At 46.8% G+C, this 22,418-nt stretch overlaps 1 protein-coding gene across 2 annotated transcripts in view; it reads right to left on the reverse strand.

The window, feature by feature from the left end:
• wdr27 (WD repeat domain 27) overlaps positions 1-22,418 on the reverse strand; it is a 608,079-nt gene that overhangs the window by 579,165 nt on the left and 6,496 nt on the right. The window contains exons 2-7 of one of the 2 annotated variants that reach the window (XM_085979531.1): positions 21,737-21,929; positions 14,942-15,083; positions 8,078-8,202; positions 4,811-4,921; positions 389-440; positions 198-268 (exon numbers count right to left, since the gene is read on the reverse strand). In XM_085979531.1, coding sequence (XP_085835657.1) covers positions 198-268; positions 389-440; positions 4,811-4,921; positions 8,078-8,202; positions 14,942-15,083; positions 21,737-21,929 — 694 coding nt within the window. Of the gene's footprint in view, positions 1-197; positions 269-388; positions 441-4,810; positions 4,925-8,077; positions 8,203-14,941; positions 15,084-21,736; positions 21,930-22,418 lie in introns of both variants that reach the window. The other variant, XM_085979524.1, reaches the window with a different exon arrangement.

Raw genomic sequence — 22,418 nt, forward strand, 5'->3', positions numbered from 1 at the left:
TTTGTCTTTTTACCATTTTTCCCTAATTTGACCCCTCTTTCTGATGCACTCTTATGTGTATACGCTCTGTCCCTTCCTGTCACACTCTGGTTATCATATTAAATGAATTAGCATTACTCCAGCAAACAAAAATCTGAAAACCTTTTATATCTTTTCCACAATGTTTTAGGAATGTTATACAAAGACATCACTCCTACCTGTCCGTTAGCAGATCCTGTGATAAACTGATTAGCTCTGTTGTCCATACACAAGCTCAACAGAGGGTAGCCTATGTAAAAATGAAATACTTCCGATTTATATCATCAGACAAACAGCTTAGAAATTATCACGTTAAACAATCTGCACATCTTCAATAATGAAAGATTTAATAAGACCAATGCAAACTTACCTGATAACACTGCCGACTGATATAGTAATGCATTACTGGTGAGATCCCAAACCTTATATAAAAAAAAAGAGAAATGTCACTGCCATAGAATAATGTCCATTACGCTGCACTGCAATGTGCTAGCCAATTATAAATTTCTGAGACAAGGAGAGATTTTTTTTTAAAAGGCATGTGTCTTAGCAGTCAACTTTCCAAGGCCTTAGGTCTTACGCCACTCCTAAATTCGTTAGTGCCCCAATCCGGGTACAATTACAGCAGTGCACAGGATGGCGTGCCAGGATGAGGATACCCGAGGACCAAACTAAATTTGTCCTTGGGCCTCGTCATTGTAATTTAGGTGAGCTGCAGGCGTCAATCAAGTGCCCCGGTGCTCCTCACCTGTGGGGGGGCGAACCAATTTCAGCCGGTGCCGAGGCCTACAGGTAAGTCTGGGGGGGAGGGAGGGGGGACACAATCAGGGGAGCGAGGGTGGGCTGGAAGCTGTCTGCAGTTCAATCCTGGGACCTTGCTATTGTATAATAATGAATTACACTCCCAAGGGTGCACCACACGCAAATCACTTTGTTGTGCCAAAGCTATGAGGGAAAACTTGCTCTAGTTGCGATGTGCAGCAACATTATAAACATGCTCTTTCTGAATGCACATAGTCTCACGAGACACTAGAGACAGAGCTGCTCATCCTCAAATATTTCTTAAATACAACTTCAGAAAAGTGTCTCTTACTACACATTTTCGCACTGAGTGAAATTGTCAGTTTGGTTGAATTATGAGCGGTTTTGCGATGTGGAGCTGCATCTATTACAAGCTGGTTTGCGGCTCCCCAAACTCATTCCAAGTAGAAAACTCACAGCCAGCAACATTAGAGCTGCTCTAAATAGCAGCAGAAACAAAAAGCAGATTTGCCACAGGACACAGAAGCTGCCATCTTTTCTGGCCCCTGGGAGGCTGAGCAACTCAATGTACCCTCCCCAGCTATTGGGGAAAATATGACTGTCAGATACATTGGGCTGGATTTTCATTCGGCAGTCAGGAAGGAGGCGGGACTACAACTTTCGGGTTTTAGTCCCGCCTCCATCGACGTCCGGCCAATCCACGCGATTTTCCCTTGATTGACCTTGTTGAGCCCGCCCAGCGGTTTCAGCAGGCCAATTAAGGGCCACCCAGCAACAGGTGACGTCACACACTGAAATTTCATCTGTCAAGAGTTTTTGACAGATGAAATATCAGTGTTTCACAGCTGTTTGAAGCTGTCAAACACTGACAGTCTTACTTCTAACCCGAGTCCTTCTACGCAGACTCAGTTAGAACTGTCACCGGCACTGAAAGCTGAAGGCTGTCACTTTTGACAGATCGCAGCCATTCGGCTTTCAGTGCCGGCTGAGTGATGGACTCCCGACGCCTACAGGAAGAAAGGCTGTTAAGGTAAGTACAGGTAATTTAAACTTCTTTACACACTTTAGACACACCAAACACACTTACCTTTGCACTCATGCACCCATCACTCACCTTTACACAGACATCTCGACCCCTCCAAGTCCTTCAACCGACGGCCTGACTGCTCTAACCTGCCGTGGTTTGGAGCCATTGGGAATCCCACACGACACCCCTCAAAATAGGGATTAGGCTAAAAACTGCCTGTTAACTACCTGTTAACAGGCAGTTAATTGGCACTAATCCCCTCCCGCCTCGGGTCGGCGGGTCCCAGTGCGGGGCGGGTACCCGCCTCCCTTGAAACTTATGTGGAGGCGGGTTTGGCCGGGATGGTGTCGGGACCCCCGAATTCGGGATTTTTGCCCCCCGCACGCCTAAAAGCCCGCCTCACGGGTCAATGAAAATCTGGCCCATAGTCTTAAACTGTGGCTTGAGAGTTGCAGACACAAGCTTGCCTGAGCACACTGTTTTATGCTGTTCTGAATGTATTAGGATCCATAGCATAAACAAAGCAATTCTAAAACAACCAAGAGTCGTGTTGGTGCGTCAGAATTGCTTCTGCTCTATCAACGTGTCATTGGTGACTGATTATGGAGTTGTATTGATAAATAGGTTGCCTGCTAACCAATGTTCCCTCTTATTTTTTTTTCGGTGTGTGGGCCCTTTAACTGGCTGCACAGCCGATTCAAATGTTGCGTGTGCGCGGTTTTTCTCATATAAAAGCCGGTGCACGGCTTGCGTGGGACCTCCAGAGCGCCGCGCAGCCGTGCAGCTTAACAGAAAATTGCTGTTAAACCTCTCTCCAATATAAAAGCAAGGAAGCGATGCTGAATTTGTACAAGACTGGGCCACAGTTGGGAGTATTGCGTGTATTTCTGGGTGCCCCATTATAAGAAGAAATATTAGAGCCATTAGGGTACAGCAAGAATTCACTCGAATGGTCTCCGGAGTGAGATTATAATTACAAAGGACTAAAAAAAATTAGTGATTTTTTTCACTGGAAGATTAAGGGGGGAATCTAATGAGGTTTTCAAAATAATGAAAGGGTTGAGAAGGTAGGTTGGTGAACGGGCATAGGGGAAGAAATTCAACTTGTACCAAAATCAGGCTGTATGTTGACGGTGCGATTTCTCTGCGCTGGCCTGAGGCCCAAGCCAAATTCGGCATCAGGTCTCACTAGAAGGGAACTGCGAGCACTAAATGGGTGTCCCGAGGCAGTTCGCCAGGTTGGGACCTGACAATTTTGCGTGGCTCCGACATTGCCTCCCCACCCCCGACACAGGTGCGGGAGGCAATGGCAAAAGTGGTCGAGCCTGGGCTGCCAGGGGTCCTCAGTATTTTTGTGGAGCCATGTAAGAAGTCACACAACACCAGGTTATAGTCCAACAGCTTTATTTGAAATCACAAGCTTTCGGAGCGCTGCTCCTTCTTCAGGTGAAGTGGAGAAATGCATAAAGACACAGCTTATATAGTCAGAGAATCATGTCAGATGTTTACAGGTAACCTTTCCAACTGCCATTTATCACCCTCGGCAGAGAGATAATCACAGCAGTCAAAGGTGTGAATGGTGTCCAAACAGGTCAGTCAGGGAAACATTACATCAAAGAACAATGAGGTGGGGTCACAAGGGGTCAAATATTGCAGATGCTGGGGTCTGTATGAAAAACAAAAAAAGACAAAAAACATTTTTTTGGCTGGAAATCACAGCAGGTCCGGCCGCATCTGTGTAGTTGGAAAGGTTACCTGTAAACATCTGACATGATTCTCTGACTATATAAGCTGTGTCTTTATGCATTTCTCCACTTCACCTGAAGAAGGAGCAGCGCTCCGAAAGCTTGTGATTTCAAATAAAGCTGTTGGACTATAACCTGGTGTTGTGTGACTTCTTACATTTGTCCACCCCAGTCCAACTCCGGCATCTCCACACCATTTGTGGAGCCAGGAAGAGCACTCCTGTTCCTTCTGGCTCTACAAAATATAACTTTCATAGAATCATACAGCACAGAAAGAGGCACTTTGGCCCATTGTGCCTGTGCCAACTCTTTGAAAGAGCTATCCAATTAGTCCCACTCTGCTGCTCCTTCCCCATAGCAAATTTCTCCTTTTTAAGTATATACTAATTCACTTTTTGAAAGTTACTATTGAATCTGCTTCCTCCACCCTTTCAGGCAGTACATTCCACATCATAACAACTCGCTGAATTGAAAAAATTCCCCTCATCCCTCCCATGGCATTTTAGCCAATTATCTTAAATCTGTGTCCTCTGGTTACTGACCCTCCTACCAGTGGAAACAGTTTCTCCCTATCTACTCCATCAAAACCCCTTTGAAAAAATGTTGTGGACATTTTTTGACCAGCCTCCAGTGGTCCCTTTAAAGACCACTAGTTAGGCCACTCAAGACCTGGTATAACTAGGAGGAGCTGGCACAGTGCAAGCTCCTCCAGATTTTACCCAAACTTTGCATCAGGGTCCTACAACCAACGTAGGACACTGATTTGCATGTTTTTTCACACAGAGGGTTCTTAAGATCTGGAATGCCCTACCACAAGTGGCTATTGAAGCACAGATTACAACATCATTTAAATAGGAATTTGAAATAAATGAAAAGGATACAGGGAAAGGGAAAGGAAATGTGATTTGAGTAGACAGGTGCGGTTTAAGGAGCTAGTATCGCAAAGGTACAATTTCTAAGAAGTCCTGGTCTGAATTCAGTTATAAAGAAATAGAAATAATAAAAGAGACCGAGGGAGATCTGTGACGTGAATGACTCATGATGAGGGCTGGAAAACGTACTCCAACAAAGCAGTTGATATTGTGATAATTGACTCCCGGGAGATGGACAAATCATTGGTTTGGGGGAGAACACTGGAGGTTTTGGGGTACATTTTGATTGAGAATATCATGGCTGGAAGGATTGTACATGGGTGATAATTTTCTAGAACAAAAACTACTTCAGATATAAACATTTTTTTAAACTGCAACTTTCATACCTTAAAAGTCCTGTCCTCAGAGATTGATATGAGTATGTTTGATTGCCATGGACAAAATTCTGCAGATGTTACTGCACCAAGATGACCTTCCAAGACAGCCAAAATATCCTCCTGCTAATAGAGGATTAAATATAGGTACATAACTAAGCCAGTTTTACATGAATTTCTCTTTTTAACCTGATATTGGTCTATCACCTGATTAGCAACAATAGAAAGTTACATGATTTATTCATCACTAACCACCTATTAAGAAAAAGGTGATGGTTAACTTTTTAAAATTTACATAAGGCAAATGAGTAAGATTTAGACTATTAATTTAATTAATTAAATATAGTTAAAAAATTGGAACAACACAGTGATCAAGGATTTGTGATGCAGTGTTTCTAAACTTTGTCCTCTCACTTCTAATATGAGGAATTACATCCAACCCAGTTCACATTGCAAAACTGCATGTAATTCACCATCACTTGGCAATGTCACTTGGGCAATCACTAAAATGGCTGGTTTTGTAAATTCAAATGCACACCAGTGCAACAGGAGGTAGTTTATTGAGAAATAACAACAGAAAATGCTGGAAACACTCAACAGGCCAGGCAGCATCCGTGGAGAGGGGAACAGAGTTAACATTTCAGGTCTGGGACCTTTCGTCAGAACTGGAAAAAGTTAGGGATGTAACAGGTTTTAAGCAGCTGCAGAGGCAGGGAAAGGGGGGAGGGGGAGCAGGGGAGCGGGGGGGGGAGAGGGGAGGGGGAGGGGGGGGAAGGGGAGGGGGGGAAGGGGAGGGGGGAGGGGGGGAAGGGGAGGGGGGGGAAGGGGAGCAGGGAGGGGGAGAGGGGGAGGGGGAGAGGGGGAAGGGGAGGGGGAGGGGGGAAGGGGAGGGGGAGGGGGGAAGGGGAAGGGGAGGGGGGAAGGGGAAGGGGAGGGGGGAAGGGGAGGGGGGAAGGGGAGGGGGAGGGGGGAAGGGGAGGGGGAGGGGGGAAGGGGAGGGGGGAAGGGAGGGGGAGGGGGGAAGGGGAGGGGGGAAGGGGGGGGAAGGGGAGGGGGAAGGGGAGGGGGGGGAAAGGGGAAGGGGGGAAGGGGAGGGGGAGGGGGAGGGGGGGAAGGGGAGGGGGGAAGGGGAGGGGGAGGGGGGAAGGGGAGGGGGGAAGGGAAGGGGAGGGGGGAAGGGGAGGGGGGAAGGGAAGGGGAGGGGGAGGGGGGAAGGGGAGGGGAGGGGGGAGGGGGGAAGGGGAGGGGGAGGGGAGGGGGAGGGGGGGAGGGGGAGGGGGGAAGGGGAGGGGGAGGGGGAAGGGGAGGGGGAGGGGGAGGGGGGAAGGGGAGGGGGGAAGGGGAGGGGGGAAGGGGAGGGGGAAGGGAGAGGGGGAGGGGGAGGGGGAGGGGGAGGGGGGAGGGGAAAGGGAGGGGGGAGGGGGAAAGGGAGGGGGGAGGGGGGAAAGGGAGGGGGGAGGGGGGAAAGGGAGGGGGGAGGGGGGGAAAGGGAGGGGGGAGGGGGAGGGGGGGGGAAGGGAGGGGGGAGGGGGAGGGGGAAAGGGAGGGGGAAAGGGAGGGGGGGAGGGAGGGGGAAAGGGAGGGGGGAGGGAGGGGGGGGAGGGAGGGGGAGGGGGAAGGGAGGAGGGGGGAAGGGAGGAGGGGGAAGGGAGGGGAGGGGGAGGGGAAGGGAGGGGGAGGGGGAAGGGAGGGGGAGGGGGAAGGGAGGGGGAGGGGGGAGGGGGAAAGGGAGGGGAGGGGGGGAGGGGGAAAGGGAGGGGAGGGGGGGAGGGGGAAAGGGAGGGGAGGGGGAAAGGAGGGGGAGGGGGGGAGGGGGGAAAGGGAGGGGGAGGGGAAAGGGAGGGGGGAGGGGGAGGGGGGAAAGGGAGGGGGGGAGGGGGAAAGGGAGGGGGGAGGGGGAAAAGGGGGGGGAGCGGGGAAAGGGAGGGGCGAGGCGGGAAAGGGAGGGGGAGGGGGAAAGGGAGGGGCGGGGCGGGAAAGGGAGGGGGAGGGGGAAAGGGAGGGGGGAGGGGGAAAGGGAGGCGGGAGGAAAGGGAGGGGGAGGGGGAGGGGGAAAGGGAGGGGGAGGGGGAAAGGGAGGGGGAGGGGGAAAGGGAGGGGGGGAGGGGGTGGGGGGAGGGGCGGAGGGGGGGGGGGGGGGAGGGGCGGAGGGGGGGAGGGGGAGGGGCGGAGGGGGGGGAGGGGAGAGGGAGAGGGGGGGTGGGGGAGGGGGGGAGGGAGAGCGGGAGGGAGAGGGGGAGCAGGGGGAGGGGGAGGGGACGGGAGGGGGAAAGGGAGAGGGGAGGAGGGGGTAGGGGAGAGGGGGAGGGGAGAGGGGGAGGGGGAGTGGAGGGGGGAAGGGGGGGAGGGGGGGAGGGGCGGGGGGAGGGGGGGAGGGGCGGAGGGGGAGGGGGGAGGGGGAGGGGAAAGGGAAAGGGAGGGGGATGGGGTGGGGGAGGGAGGAGGGGGAGATGGGGGAGAAGGAACTAAAGGACGGTCCTGTGCCAGGCATGGAAGGCCAGAGAGATTAAATGTTGCAAATGGGGATGGAAGAATCATCAACAGCTGCCGCCTGAAAAACTGGTTGGCAGAGGTTTCAGACTATATAGTGAAGTTAGAGTCGAGTCATAAAGTATATGGGGCAGCAACAAGGAAGCCTTTCTCTACAGCACTAGCATTCACCACTTTGATAAATATTTCCAATCCATTTCTTCCTCACCTACCCCCAAAACAGCCCTAATAAAATGTAGAAATGTAGTGAGCTGCCTGGTGACGCAATGGTCTAAGCTTTCTGCCTGACTGATACAGTATGTTTGTTTCATGAAGTCCACCGTGTTTCCTGCCATTTGCACTCTTGGAACACTGGACACACCTGTTCTGCCCTGGTGTCTAGTGTTCGGAGAAGGGCCCCACAATTAAAGTCGCAGCCTCCCCATGTCCAGGACTAAGCACCCCTTCCCTCCTGCGAGACCTTCCCAAAAACCCCCTCCCCATGACTTACCCGGTTGCTGGCAAGCCTTCCTTTGGTGCCAGCCAGCGGTCTGAGGCTGCCTGAACTTCTTCTCCCACCCGGCAGGCAGCTGCCATTTTCCACCTGTTTCAGGCGGGCAGCAGACCAGCGACATGCGGATGAGGCCCAGGAGTTGAAATACCATGGACCTCAAACACAGGACTACGAGTGTGTTTTGCACTCACCCCTCCCCACCCCGAAACACGCTGGGGGTTAAAATCGAGCCCAATAACTCGGTATCACTCAGTTCTAAAATAAGGGAAACAATTATTATATTTTTTTTAACTTACCTTACAGTTCAACAGATAGATTTTGTTGTCTGCACAAGTCGCCAGTATTTGGTCATCTGGACTGAAGCATAAATATAACACCTTTCCAAGTAGAGTTCCTACAACGGTTCCTCTAGGTACAAAGCCTGCAAGTATCATGTTAAATAGTTAAAACCACACCCATACAAAAATATATACAAATATTAAGCCAAGCTATTCATAAGGACTAGTATTTCTTTTTACGTTCTGAACACAATAGCAGAAAGTCTTTGACAAGGTACCACACAGGAGACTATTAGAGAAGATTAAGGGGGTGGTTAGCAAACTGGATCAAAAACTAGATAGAAGGGAGGAAACAGAAAATAGGGGCTAAGAGCAGTTTCTCAGAGTGGTTGGAAGTGGGTAGCACCATCCCAGACAATTCTGTTCTGGGACTGCTTTTGTTACTGTGTAAATCAATGATTTGGATATAGGACTAGAGGAAGTGGTGTATACTTAAATAGGAAGCATAGTAAACCATTCTGAGGACCAAAGCAACCTGCAAGGGGATGTTGATAGATGGTGGAATGGGCAAAATGATGGCAGATGTAATTCAATGTCATTAAATTTGAGGTGGTACATATTGGTAAAAAATATATACTTTAAAAGGGGAACACTGGGTGATGTGGAAAAGCAGAGGGATTTCAGAGATCAGGTTCGCAAGACCGTAAAAGCAGCATTTCAGACCAATTAAAAAACAGCGAATGGAATTTTGAGTTTTATGGCACAGGTTATAGAATATAAAAATTGAGATGTAATGGTGAATTTATATGAATCCTTCGTAAGACAGTTCGTAAGTGCAGTTTTGGGCTCTGAATTATGGGAATGATGTTGAGATAATAGAGATGATACAGCACCGATTCACTAGGATGCCTGGTATGAGGAAATACAAATGTGAAGGAAGAGTTGAAAAATAAGGGCTGTTTTCATTAGAACAGAGGAGATTATGGGGTGATTTTATAGAGCGGATTCAAATTATGAAGGGTTGGGACAGGGTACATAGAAATAGACAGTTTTCAGTAATTGAGTGGTCTAGAATAAGGGACTATGGGCTAGAAATTTGTTATCGCCAAGAAATGAGCAGTGTTTAAACTAAAAATGGTTAAGTAGCATCAGTTGAAAATCAATAGCAAAATACTGCGGGTGCTGGAAATCTGAAATAACAACTGAAAATGCTGGAAATACTCAGCAGGCCAGGCAGCATCCGTGTTAACTCTGTTTCTCTCTCCAGTTGAAAATCGTCTAAACTGCACGCAAAATTCGTCCTCACTCATTAAAATGATTGCAGTCATAATTCTAGTCTAAAAGCCCAAACTCATTGGCGTTTCACTGAAAAGATGGACCAATATCGGGGGCAGTCTAAACGCAAGTAATGATTGTCACTGGCTTTTTTCACTACTTAAAGGGGAGGTTCATTGATGCAGCAGCACCTCATTTTCAGCACTGTTGGATGTGCAGCTGCCTCAACAGCCATAAGAAGAAAAAGCATTTATTTACAAATCCTGATGGCAGATCGCCGCCCCCAGGGAGAGAGCCCAGAGGTTTTTCAATGAAGCTTTGGAGACATAGGTTTTAGCAGTGGAGAAAAGGCAGGCGGACCTGTACCCATCAACTGGCAGGAGGCCCTCACCACAAGTCTGACGAACTATGTGGAGGGAGGTGGCACACTGTGGTCCCCAGGACCCACACACAGTGCAGTAAGAAGTTTAACGAGCTCACATGGGTGGTCAGGGTGAGTGAAGGCTTCAACAAATGCTACATACCACCATCTGTACCACAAGCTGCACACTGCTCAATGCACCACACCCTCAGCACTGACCCACCAACAATCTCTACCTAGCAACACTCACACCCACATCTCACACCTTGCACACAATGACAGCTATTCAACTATGGCAGGCACAAGGGTCATTAGTTATTAGAATTCGTGTGATATGTGAGATATGTTTACAGATAAATTTATTAATTGTGTTTGGAATATTTTGTGGTCTCTCTCATTTCATCTTTGCGCCCAGGAGGACACTGTGATATGGCGTGAGACAGGGATGTATGATGGGGATGTGGTGAGCTACGGGGATCTGGGGTTTCATTCACGCGAATTGGAGTCTGATGAGCCGGTCACGGACAGCCCGTGCGGAAGGCCAATTGTCTCGCTGTCTCTGCTCCCTCGCCACAGATCCTGGAGGATGAGGTCCACTGCCAGTACAGCCCCCATGGTTTTGAGTAAGTGTTGTCGGTTGAAGCTTTTCAGAAATAATTATGGAGTTTTGTACTTGCCACAACACTCCCTGATACCAAAGAATCTTGAAATGAATAAAGAAAACTCAGTAGCAGGAAGTAGCACACAGCCACTCAAACTTCAAAAACCTGTCAGGTCCGAGTGATTGGTGATGATCCCTTTAAAGAGTGACGCTGGAGCCGGCTTCCTGCTGCTTGCCCGCCACCTGAATCTGTCGTTTCTTTCTCCAGCCGGTAAGTTCGTTGGCTGTAACAAAGTTGGGAGATCGGGCGTCAAGTGAGATTTGCACACTCACTGACGTCACGAGCTCCATGATGGCAAGGTCCCCAGCGATCGCATTCAGCGGCAGCGATACCGGCAACACCGGTATAGCGTGCGGCACTGGAACAGGTATCAGGTGGTGTTAAAGCTCTCAAAGGCGTTTTAGTGCCATCTCGTGGCGTTAACGTGTGGCGCAAACCACACAAAGTTCTCCCCCTATAGATATAAGATTAAATCTAAACGATTTAGAACAGAGAGCAGGATAAGCTTTCTTACACAGAGGGTTGTGAGGTTGAGGAATACCCTACCATGCAGAGACCATGTTAGCATTGAAAACAGCTTAGGTCGATGGTTGAAAGAAAATGGAATAAAGGAGGGAGAGGGAAGGCACGTGGGATTGAGACTGCTGCTCATGTGGAGGATAAATACCAACACGGATTGGTTGGGTCAAACAGCCCGTTTCCATTGTAATTTCTATGTAACTCTATGTAATCCTGAGCACAATATAATTCAAAACTGCAGTTTGTTTCTTTTTTACTTTCTTTTAAAGTCCAGAAAGAAAACCTTAAGCAGTGAAAATCACCATCAATATTCCTACTTCCAAAGAAGCATGATTGGGTTTACCGTTTATTTCTGTATTCCTGCTGCCTGGTTAGCTATTTGGGCAGTTTTGAAGCAGATCAAGAACTCCAAAGCAGAGCCACCATGTTGGATACCACAGCAGGTTCACACGACTGCAAATGTTAAAACTCTCAAAACACAAATGTTTTCAACACAGTTCCCATAAAATGTCATCAATTTCTCTCCTTCGTTAGAGGAGTTACAGAAAGTTAACCTTCATAGATGAAGCGCAAACACCCTGAGTCAGTGACTATTTTTATCAGTTAGCTCAGCTCCCTTGCACTGTACACTTCTCCAAGCCAGTTTTCCCAGTCAATTTTCCCAATTAGGTCATCAGCTCAATCCTTAAACAAACATATTGTTAAATGGCAACAGGAATTCAGAGGCTAGGTGTTGAAGTTATTTGTAATTCTTTGTCAATGAAGTTTATATGAAGGACGTCTGCAAGAACAACAAGGGAGCGTGCCAGCACAGTTAGATCCAGCAGCAGACTAATGAATTTCTAAACAGGCATGCTTCTGTGGGAAGTTGCTGAGTAGACGTCTGTAGAGAAATGGGAGCAACTCCCAGGCCCTAGCCTAATTATCAGGGATTTCAAACAACATAACAAAAAGGCCTCCCAGCAAGCAACTCAAGCAGAGCATCGGTAGAGATCTGGGAGAAGGCCCCTTGCCCATCCACTTGGCTGCGGATAGGTGAAAGGTGCCGAATAGTGAGATGCTGGGGCGAATGTAGAGCAACTGATGTATTGATAAAATTGGCCTTTCTTGGTGACGTAATAAAACTCACTACGCACTTGGTTTGAGTATAAAGCAAGGCTTTAATCAACTTGTTTCAGAACATGGAGGTCTAGTTGTATTTCACTAGTTCCTTGTCTTACAAAATGTCCCTGGCAAGCTGGGCCCACGCCCGAGTATTTATACTCCTTGGGCGGCGCCACCAGCTGGCCATCCAGCGTTATTTCATAAGTAGTTTCTTGACGATGAGATTTATAACACTTGATATCTTGACTTTTGGAAAGATAAGTTTCTCTGGTCGCTGTATGTTGTAACAACCTAATGTCAGATGATTTCAGATAGTAAGAGTTTTTATAGTTATATAAAAAGAAAAAGGGTGGCTAAAGTAAATGTTGGTCCCTTAGAGGATGAGACCGGGAAATTAATGGTGGGAAATATGGAGATGGCAAAAACACTGAATGAATATTTTATATCAGTCTTTACAGTAGAAGACACTAAGAATATCCCAACACTGGACAAACAGGGGGCTATAGGGGGGGAGGAGCTAAACATGATCAAAATCACTAAGGAAGTGGTACTCGGTAAAATAATGGGACTCAAGGCGGATAAATCACCTGGACCTGATGGCTTACATCCTAGGGTCTTGAGGGAAGTGGCGGTAGGGATTGTGGATACATTGGTAATAATTTTCCAAAACTCCCTAGACTCGGCAATGGTCCTGGCAGACTGGAAAACTGCTAATGTAACACCCTTATTTAAAAAGGGCAGTAGACAGAAGGCTGGAAACTATAGACCGGTTAGCCTAACATCTGTGGTAGGTAAAATTTTGGAGTCCATTATTAAGGAGACAGTAACAGGACATTTGGATAATCATAATTTAATAGGACAAAGTCAGCATGGTTTTATGAAGGGGAAGTCATGTTTGACAAATTTGCTGGAGTTCTTTGAGGAAGTAACATATAGGGTGGATAAAGGGGAACCAGTGGACGTAGTGTATTTAGACTTCCAAAATGCATTTGACAAGGTGCCACACAAAAGATTATTGCTTAAGATAAAAAATCACAGGATTGGGGGTAATATTCTGGCATGGATAGAGGATTGGCTATCTAACAGAAGGCAGAGAGTTGGGATAAATGGTTCATTCTCAGACTGGCAATCAGTAACTAGTGGTGTTCCACAGGGGTCAGTGCTGGGTCCCCAACTCTTTACAATCTATATTAACGATTTGGAGGAGGGGACCGAGTGTAACATATCAAAGTTTGCAGATGGTACTAAGATGGGAGGGAAAGTAGTGAGTGAGGAGGACATAAAAAAACCTGCAAGGGGACATAGACAGGCTAAGTAAGTGGGCAGAGATTTGGCAGATGGAATACAATACTGGAAAGTGTGAGGTTATGCACTTTGGCAGGAAAAATCGTAGAGCAAGTTATTATCTTAATGGCAAGAAACTGGAAAGTACTGAAGTACAAAGGGATCTGGGGGTCCTGGTGCACGAAACTCAAAAGGTTAGTATGCAGGTGCAGCAAGTGATTAAGAAGGCCAATGGAATGTTGGCTTTCATTGCTAGGGGGATAGAATATAAAAATAGGGAGGTATTGCTTCAGTTGTACAAGGTATTGGTGAGACCGCACCTGGAATACTGCGTACAGTTTTGGTGTCCATACTTAAGAAAGGACACACTTGCTCTCAAGTCAGTACAAAGAAGGTTCACTCGGTTAATCCCGGGGATGAGGGGATGGACATATGAGGAGAGGTTGAGTAGATTGGGACTCTACTCATTGGAGTTCAGAAGAATGAGAGGCGATCTTATTGAAACATATAAGATTGTGAAGGAGTTGGATCGGGTGGATGCGGGGAGGATGTTCCCGATGATGGGTGAAACTAGAACTAGGGGGCATAGTCTTAGAATAAGGGGCTGCTCTTTCAAAACTGAGATGAGGAGGAACTACTTCACTCAGAGGGTGGTAGGTCCATGGAATATGCTGCCCCAAAAAGCTGTAGAAGCTACATCATTACATAAATTTAAAACAGAAATAGACAGTTTCCTAGAAGTAAAGGGAATTAAGGGTTACGGGGAGCGGGCAGGAATTTGGACATGAGTCTAGGTTCGGATTGGTCATGGCCCTGTGGGTAGCGAAGCGGGCCCAGGGGCCGTGTAGCCTGATCCTGCTCCTATTTCGTGTGTCTAATTCTGTTAGATTCAGGAGATGGTTCTTTGACAGTGGATTGGCGGTTAGGATCAGATCAGCCATGATCTTATTGAATGGCGGAGCAGGCTCGAGGGGCCGATTGGTCTACTCCTGCTCCTATTTCTTATGTTCTTATGTTCTTCTGTTGGTACTTCCAATCAAATTGTAAATGTGATCAAAAGGTATGTGCTTGTGATTTCACTAGAAATACCAACTAGAGGAAATCTTCCTGCATTTGTTTATAATGTTGCTACACATAAGGGGCCATTTTGACTTTGTGAGATAGTGTAAAATGGGTGATAGCGAATTATTGACTATTAATAAAAATCAGGAGAGATGTAAAACAGGCTACTGATTCACTATTACCCGTTTTACACTATCGCACAAAGTCAAAATTATCCCCATAGTGTCGAGACAAAATCGTTCTCACTGATTTTTTATTGTGCATAATTGTCCTATTTTTAAAACCCTTTTGATACAAATTTACACAGCAACAAAGTAGATGTCTAATACCAACCATGGCCTGAAATTTAACAACTGCACCACTTAAATTGGCAACAGTATGATCTCAGGTCACTGTACACGATCCAGACCATCCAAATATTAATAGCTTTTCATATGTCTCGATTTCACTTTAAAATAACATCTTTTTCACTGTATACATAATGAATAATTGTTTACACTTGGTGCGTTAACCCTACCCAGTAATTTTTTAATAAAATAAAGCAGGGTAGAAATAGGATATGTCAAGGAACCAGAACTGTTTTATCACTGCAAAATACATTAGAAAAATGTGTACCTTGTTGTATTCTCATTTGACATGCTTCCACATCCCATATAATTATATAATCTTCAGCTGCAGAACACAGAAGTATTGGTTCATAGTGGTTTCCAAATGCTAGTGCAGTAATTGATTGATGGTGGCCTTTTAATTCCAGGGTCTATATAAAGCAGATGAATGGACCCATCAATAGCTTTACACTTATGCAAGAATATTGACTTAACATAGAAACATAGAAGATAGGAGCAGGAGTAGGCCATTCGGCCCCTCGAGCCTGCTCCGCCATTCAATGAGATCATGGCTGATCATCCAAATTCAGTACCCTGTCCCTGCTTTCTCCCCATATCCCTTGATCCCTTTAGCCTTAAGAAATATATCTAACTCCTTCTCGAATATATTTAATGAATTGGCCTCCACTGCCTTCTGTGGTAGAGAATTCCACAGGTTCACCACTCTCTGGGTGAAGAAAATCCTCCTCATCTCTGTCCTAAATGGCTTACCCCTTATCCTTAGACTGTGACCCCTGGTTCTGGATTCCCCGGCCATCGGGAACATCCTTCCTGCATCTAGTCTGTCTAGTCCTGTTAGAATTTTATAAGTTTCAATGAGATCCCCTCTCATTCTTCTAAACTCCAGCGAGTAGAAGCCCAATCGACCCAATCTCTCCTCGTACGTCATTCCTGCCATCCCAGGTATCAGTCTGGTGAATCTTCGCTGCACTCCTTCCATGACAAGAACATCCTTCCTCAGATAAGGCGACCAAAACTGCACACAATACTCAAGGTGTGGCCTCACCAAGGCCCTGTACAACTGCAGCAAGACATCCTTGTTCCTGTACTCAAACCCTCTCGCTACGAAGGCCAACATACCATTTGCCTTCTTAACCGCCTGCTGCACCTGCATGCTTACCTTCAGCGGCTGGTGCACAAGGACACCCAAGTCTCGTTGCACTTCCCCTTCTCCCAATCTATTGCCGTTCAGATAATAATCTGCCTTCCTGTTTTTGCCACCAAAGTGGATAACCTCGCATTTATCCACATTAACTTGAACCATTTTATTCAGAATATTCTAATTGCAGAACTTACTGATTACATTAGCATAATTAACTATTGTGGAGAGTTTCAGGATTATTAATTGCTTTGTTTGTGGCATTTACTGTGTTAATGGCACTACGTAAATGCAAGTTGTTGCTATTCTAACTGGATTCCCTGCCAACTAAGGTGACCTAACAAACTGGTTTCCTAACAAGCAAGATCGATGCACTGTTTCATGGTAATAAAATAAACTGCAATTTAATATTTTAATTGAAGATAAATGAATGTACGTATCTTTGTGGGAGATATAAATTCCCACTTTTTTTTGCAAATAAATGAACATCCTTGAATTTTATTTGTAAATAAGGCTATAGGAAATTTGCACATTTTTCAATAACTCACTCCGGTAGCATGTTAATCCAGAAAGATTAAAACCTGAGCTATTCGGCCTCAAAATGAGGTGACTAAAAGGTGGCCTCATAGAGGCATTTTAAGGCAGTCAATAGGATAGAAAAGGTAAATGAAGAACACTGATTCCTGAAATTTTCAGCATAACTACAGTGTAAGAGCAGCATAGTGTCATTTTTCTGCAAGGAAATTCACACGTAACTGATTTTACATTGAAACATCAATCCGCGCTAAATTTCCTCGATCATTTGCGGCGCTTCTGAGATATGTCTGTCAAAGCCCTCTGCTGCTCATTTACATAGCTCCACCCCCATACAAAACACCAGCTCAAGCAATTTATCTGTATTTACGCCAGTACAGCGCCGGCGTAGATATATACGCCCAAGACTGTAGTCGCAGCACAGCCCGCAGTCATCAGCTATCAGTGTAACTGAGATTTCTGGAGTTTAATACTGATTTTCTTTGAGATATTTTTGAATTTTTCTTACCGAGACCTGCACTATACTTCATCACATTACTGTCAGTCCCAGTGCACATGAAATTTTTGGGACCCCTCACCAACGTTCCCACTGCAGTCTTGAGGTCCCGCAAAGGCCGCTCACCGGCTTGTGTATGGGAGAAACCGCGTATGTGTGAAAATTTGAATGGGCTACACAGCCACTTGAAGGGACTGCACACCAAAAAAAATGGGGAAACATTACCCGCACCCCCCCCACCCCCCCATGCATTTAGAAGGACTAAGCAGGTGGAATGGCCTTCCCAAAGGACATACCCTTGTTCTGCATGATAATGGAAGAGAAACAGCAGAGGCAAGAGGCTCTGAGACTGAGGCGCATGGCAAAAGACTCGCTGTTACCCCACTAGTTTTTACATTCTGGCGTAGGGAAACGAGCTCCTCAGGAAATTTGAACATAAGTTCAAGTGGGGGTGTGGCAAACAGTGATGATGACATCCATCAACTGCAACAGGACATAGAAAGGCTAGCAGAATGGGCAGACAAGTGGCAGATGGAATTTAATACAGAGAAGTGTGAGGTGATGCATTTTGGCAGAAGGAACAGGGAGAGGCAATATACACTTAATGGCACAGTTTTAAAGTGTGTGCAGGGACAGAGGGACCTGGGAGTTAATGTGCATAGGTCCCTGAAGGTGGCAGGACATACTGAGAACGTGGTTAACAAAGCATATGGGGTCTTGGGCTCCATAAATAGAGGTATTGAGTACAAAAGTAGAGAAGTTATGCTGAATCTTTATAAAGCGCTGGTTAGGCCACAACTGGAGTATTGTCTCCAGTTCTGGTCACCACACTTTAGGAAGGATGTGAAGGCCCTTGAGAGGGTGCAGGGGAGATTTACCAGAATGGTTCCGGGGATGGGGGATCTTAGCTACAAGGACAGGTTGGAGAAGCTGGATTTGTTTTCATTAGAGCAAAGGAGTTTGAGGGGTGATTTGATAGAGGTGTACAAGATTATGACGGGTTTGGACAGGCTAGACGGGGAAAGGCTGTTCCCACTAGTTGATGGTACAAGGACAAGGGGACACAGATTTAAGGTTTTGGGCAAGAGATACAGGGGGGATATGAGGAAAAACTTTTTTACGCAGCGAGTGGTGAGGATCTGGAACTCGCTGCCGACGGAAGTGGTGGAAGCGGAGACACTCAATGTTTTCAAGGGGAGACTGGATAGGCACTTGAGGGAAATAAACTTGCAGGGCTACGGGGATACAGCGGGGGAATGGGACTGACTGGATTGCTCCACAGAGAGCCAGCACGGACTCGATGGGCCGAATGGCCTCCTTCTGTGCCGTTATGACTCTATGGCCTAGAAATTCGGTATAGCCGCGTTTGGGGCGCTAGTCCTGGCGATGCGCAAAGTTTAGCGCCAGGCGCAATTTAGCACCACCTAGCGCGATATTGGGTTGCAGCGCCCGTAAAGGTGATTGCGGCGCTAAATCAGGCGCTGCACGCTACTCTTAAGGCGCTAACCCGGGGGCGCAACCCAATTTAGCGGCGGCAGGGCGCAGCGCAGGTGCTGTCAATAATCACTTTCCCTGAGACACACTGGCGCCGGCCAGCTCTTAAAGGGGCAGGTCAATTGGCATCACCAGACACACTCACTGCCTTGTAGGCCTTCAAAGTGGTGGGAGCCTACCTGTGGCGCACCAGCCTAGCAAGACATGGAAAGGGTGAGGCAGAAGGCGGAACGCCTCACTGATGGGGCATTGGATGCTTTGGTTGGCACAGTGGAATCAAGGCCAAGGAAGATGGTCGGAATGTGATTTATGTTTTGGACAGTCTCCCGGGTGTGAGAGGCAGTTATGTGTCAGTGTATTAATTTTGCTTTCTGTTGCCATAGCTTTCTCATGTTTGAAGGAACCACATTTTGTGTAATAAAACACTTTCTTCATTTACAATGGCCATGCCTACTATTTACATGCATCTTGCCCTTCACAGGCTTGGGGGTATCAGACCGGTTCCATTCCTGTTCTTGGAATAGAAACATAGAAACATAGAAGATAGGAGCAGGAGTAGGCCATTCGGCCCTTCGAGCCTGCTCCGCCATTCAACGAGATCATGGCTGATCATCCAAAACCTAGCACCCGGTCCCTACACCGACAGCCATCCCACCCAAGCCCTATCCCCGTAACCCCACGTATTTAATCCCCCCTAACACTAAGGGTCAATTTTTTAATCATGGCCAATCAACCTAACCCGCACATCTTTGGACTGTGGGAGGAAACCGGAGCACCCGGAGGAAACCCACGCAAACACGGGGAGAATGTGCAAACTCCACACAGACAGTCACCCGAGGCCGGATTTGAACCCGGGTCCCTGGCGCTGTGAGGCAACAGTGCTAACCACTATGCCACCGTGCATTCCGTGAGAGGGGTCTAGAAGCTACTTCTGATCAGCCTCTGACGCGCAGCCTGAGAAGAGCCGCTCGTGTAGAAGTTCAGGCCAGCAGGCATCTTTTCAGCCACCGACAGAGATGTCCTGCACCTTATCTGAGGCTGCAGATCTGGCTGAAGCAGCTGGCACAGTTCAGTCACCACCTCCTTTCTAAATCGCAGGCTTCTGACACACTGCTCCTCCGGCATGTTCATGTAGGAAAACTGCTGTCGGAAAACCCTGCCAGCGTAAGGTCTGCTGTGGCGACGTCTGTTGGCCCTCCGCCGTCTGGCCATGCCCGCCCCCCTCTCCCAGCGTCTCAGTGCCCTTTCCAAATGATTCAGCAGCAGGACATTCCCCTCCAATGCAGCCCCCATAATAAGTGCCCACAGGAAGGTTCCCCGTTGTCAAGGCTCACCAACAGCAAGGTGATGGTCAGAAGGCTGAAGATCGTCTGCCTGCGCTGGCTCAGTGGTCAAATGGCTCTCAGTGTGCAGCTCAGCAACTCTTTGTAGCTCTCGAGGAAGTTGTGCTCCAAAAATGGCTGCCGCTTTTAAACCACAACAGTCCCCTTTAAATAACGCTCCTCCAGCCCGAGAGCGACTTGGTAAGGTTCCAGGTAAGCTGTCACTATTAGCACCAGGCGCTACGGAGGGGGGCGCCACTGAATTTCTGGTCCGGGGCGCCCAAAAGGCGTTGCACACTCAAATGATGTCATAATCAGCCTGTGCCCATGAGCGGGTTAGCGCCGGCGCTAAATGCATGCTCAATATGGGGTGAGGCGCTAGGCGCCCTGCGCCCGCCCGGAAATTGGCTAGCGCCCCACTTCTCGGCCTCTTTAGGCGTTAATCGGTGGCGCTAACAACTGAATTTCTCCCCCTATGACTTATGACTCTAAGTTACCATCGGCAACATCGACATAGAAACTGGCAAAAATGGTATCAAAGAAATTCCAGATCACTATTTCAAGCTAAACCAGGACACGGAAAGGCAGGTTCAAGTCAATAAAAAGGCAAATTTAGGACCAATATCAGGAAGTCCTCCTTCACACAAAGAACGATTAACATGTGGGTTGGAAGACATGTGGAATCATTCAAGAAGCATTTAGGTGCTGTCAATTTTTTTTGTCTTCTAATACTCCTGTGAAGCGCCTTGGGACGTTTTACTATGTTAACGGCGCTATATAAATGCAAGTTGTTGTTGTTGATTTGATAGGAGTCCGAAGATTCTTTCTGGATGGTTGGGTTTAGATGTGCCAGCTCATCCATACCTATCTTGTGATCCTGTGTATTTCTTGAAGCAGAAACTACTCATAATTTCATTTACATTCCCAGAGTGACTCAGAAACACAGGGGTAGATTTTCCAACTTGCCCACCTGGGCATATAACTGGCATTGTGGATCAGCCGCCCGCTGTAGAATCGGCTCAATTTTCATTAACCATTACAGAAATGAATTTTAATGGCAATGTGCAACACCAGTTTTACGCCCAGGCAGCAAGCTGAAAATCTACCCCTTAGTAACCAAGCAAACCTTCACTGACTATTTGGGGATTTTTCATGATGCCAAGGCACTTCAACTAATCACATTCCTAGTTGTAGTCTACAACCTGAAGGACCTGCTGTGAAATACGTTTGGACACTCTCAATCCAGTTTGCAATGGATTCTAGTCCACAGCACAAAAACTGTCCAATATTTGTAACTTATAAACTTATAAAATTCTAACAGGACCAGACAGACTAGATGCAGGAAGGATGTTCCCGATGGTCAGGGAGTCCAGAACTAGGGGTCACAGTCTAAGGATAAGGGGTAAGCCATTTAGGACTGAGATGAGGAGGAATTTCTTCACCCAGAGAGTGGTGAACCTGTGGAATTCTCTACCACAGAAGGCAGTTGAGGCCAATTCATTAAATATATTCAAGAAGGAGTTAGATATATTTCTTAAGGCTAAAGGGATCAAGGGATATGGGGAGAAGGCAGGGACACGGTACTGAATTTGGATGATCAGCCATGATCTCATTGAATGGCGGAGCAGGCTCGAGGGGCCGAATGGACTACTCCTGCTCCTATCTTCTATGTTTCTATTTGTGCAAAATTAACTTTTAAATAAAAAATTTTTTTTTTTAATTGACAAACATTTCAGTGGAATTTTGCATCACCATAAAGCAGACAGGGCAGGAAAATCCCAATGAATGAAGACCAGAAAATACTGCCAGTGGAACTGGAGTTCCGATTATGCAGAGGCTGATCAGTCTTCATCCCAGGTCACTGTTACTGCCATTGTGGAGGTGCTGCACTGCTGCACCTGGGCTATTGTACAAAACTGACATTTTTTTTTTTAAACAGTGTTCCCAATTGAACAATTATTTTTACCACTAATGCTAATAGTGATTTTTTTTTTTTTAATCTCAATTTTAATTCAATGTCCACTAAGCAACACTTGACCCATTTCATTCTTACTCCACCTCGCTCCGAAAAAGAATTACCTGCAGAATAGGATTGTGGATATTCCAAACGCACACATCTTGTTTGTCATGGGGGAAGGCACAATACTGCCAGCAACAAGCTAGCTGAACGTGTGACAGTGGAGTATTGGACTGAACACAATGCTTCTCTGTAATAACTTCTTTCAAATAACCATTTCCCGCAATCTGATGGATAGTGGTACTTCCCCACATTCTAAAAAAAAGAAACAATGAAAAACATCAAACTTTCAAAAAGAAAGATCTAATGGATCATTACAAACAAATGTCAAAGTAACAGGGACTGGGCACCTATAATTTTCATGGACCCAAATTAATACCACTTCATGGAAAAAGGGCACTGTATGCTAACAAGTGGTTTACAGTTACCATACACACCCAGGCAAGTCTCAATTCAGCTCCCACTGACCACTCTAATCAACTCATCCACTAGCCCTACTGTTGCCCATTCGATATCTCTGCACTGGATTCTATCTATTTGACAAAGTAGCGCAACATGGATAGGTGTTCCCATTAATGCGCTCTCCAGCCTACAACTTTCTCTTATCATTTTAATGAGCGGGAAAGTCATAGGCTGGTGAGTGCACATGCGGAAAATCCCAACTCCTTTTTTAAGTTCTTAAATAATCCCTGTTACTGGATACAGTATTACACAACAAGCAGTTTATTACAGGTTACAGTATAA

Source organism: Somniosus microcephalus, chromosome 3 (assembly GCF_052327205.1).
Source record: "Somniosus microcephalus isolate GS21.2 chromosome 3, FLI_Smic_1.0, whole genome shotgun sequence".
NCBI lineage: Eukaryota > Metazoa > Chordata > Chondrichthyes > Squaliformes > Somniosidae > Somniosus > Somniosus microcephalus.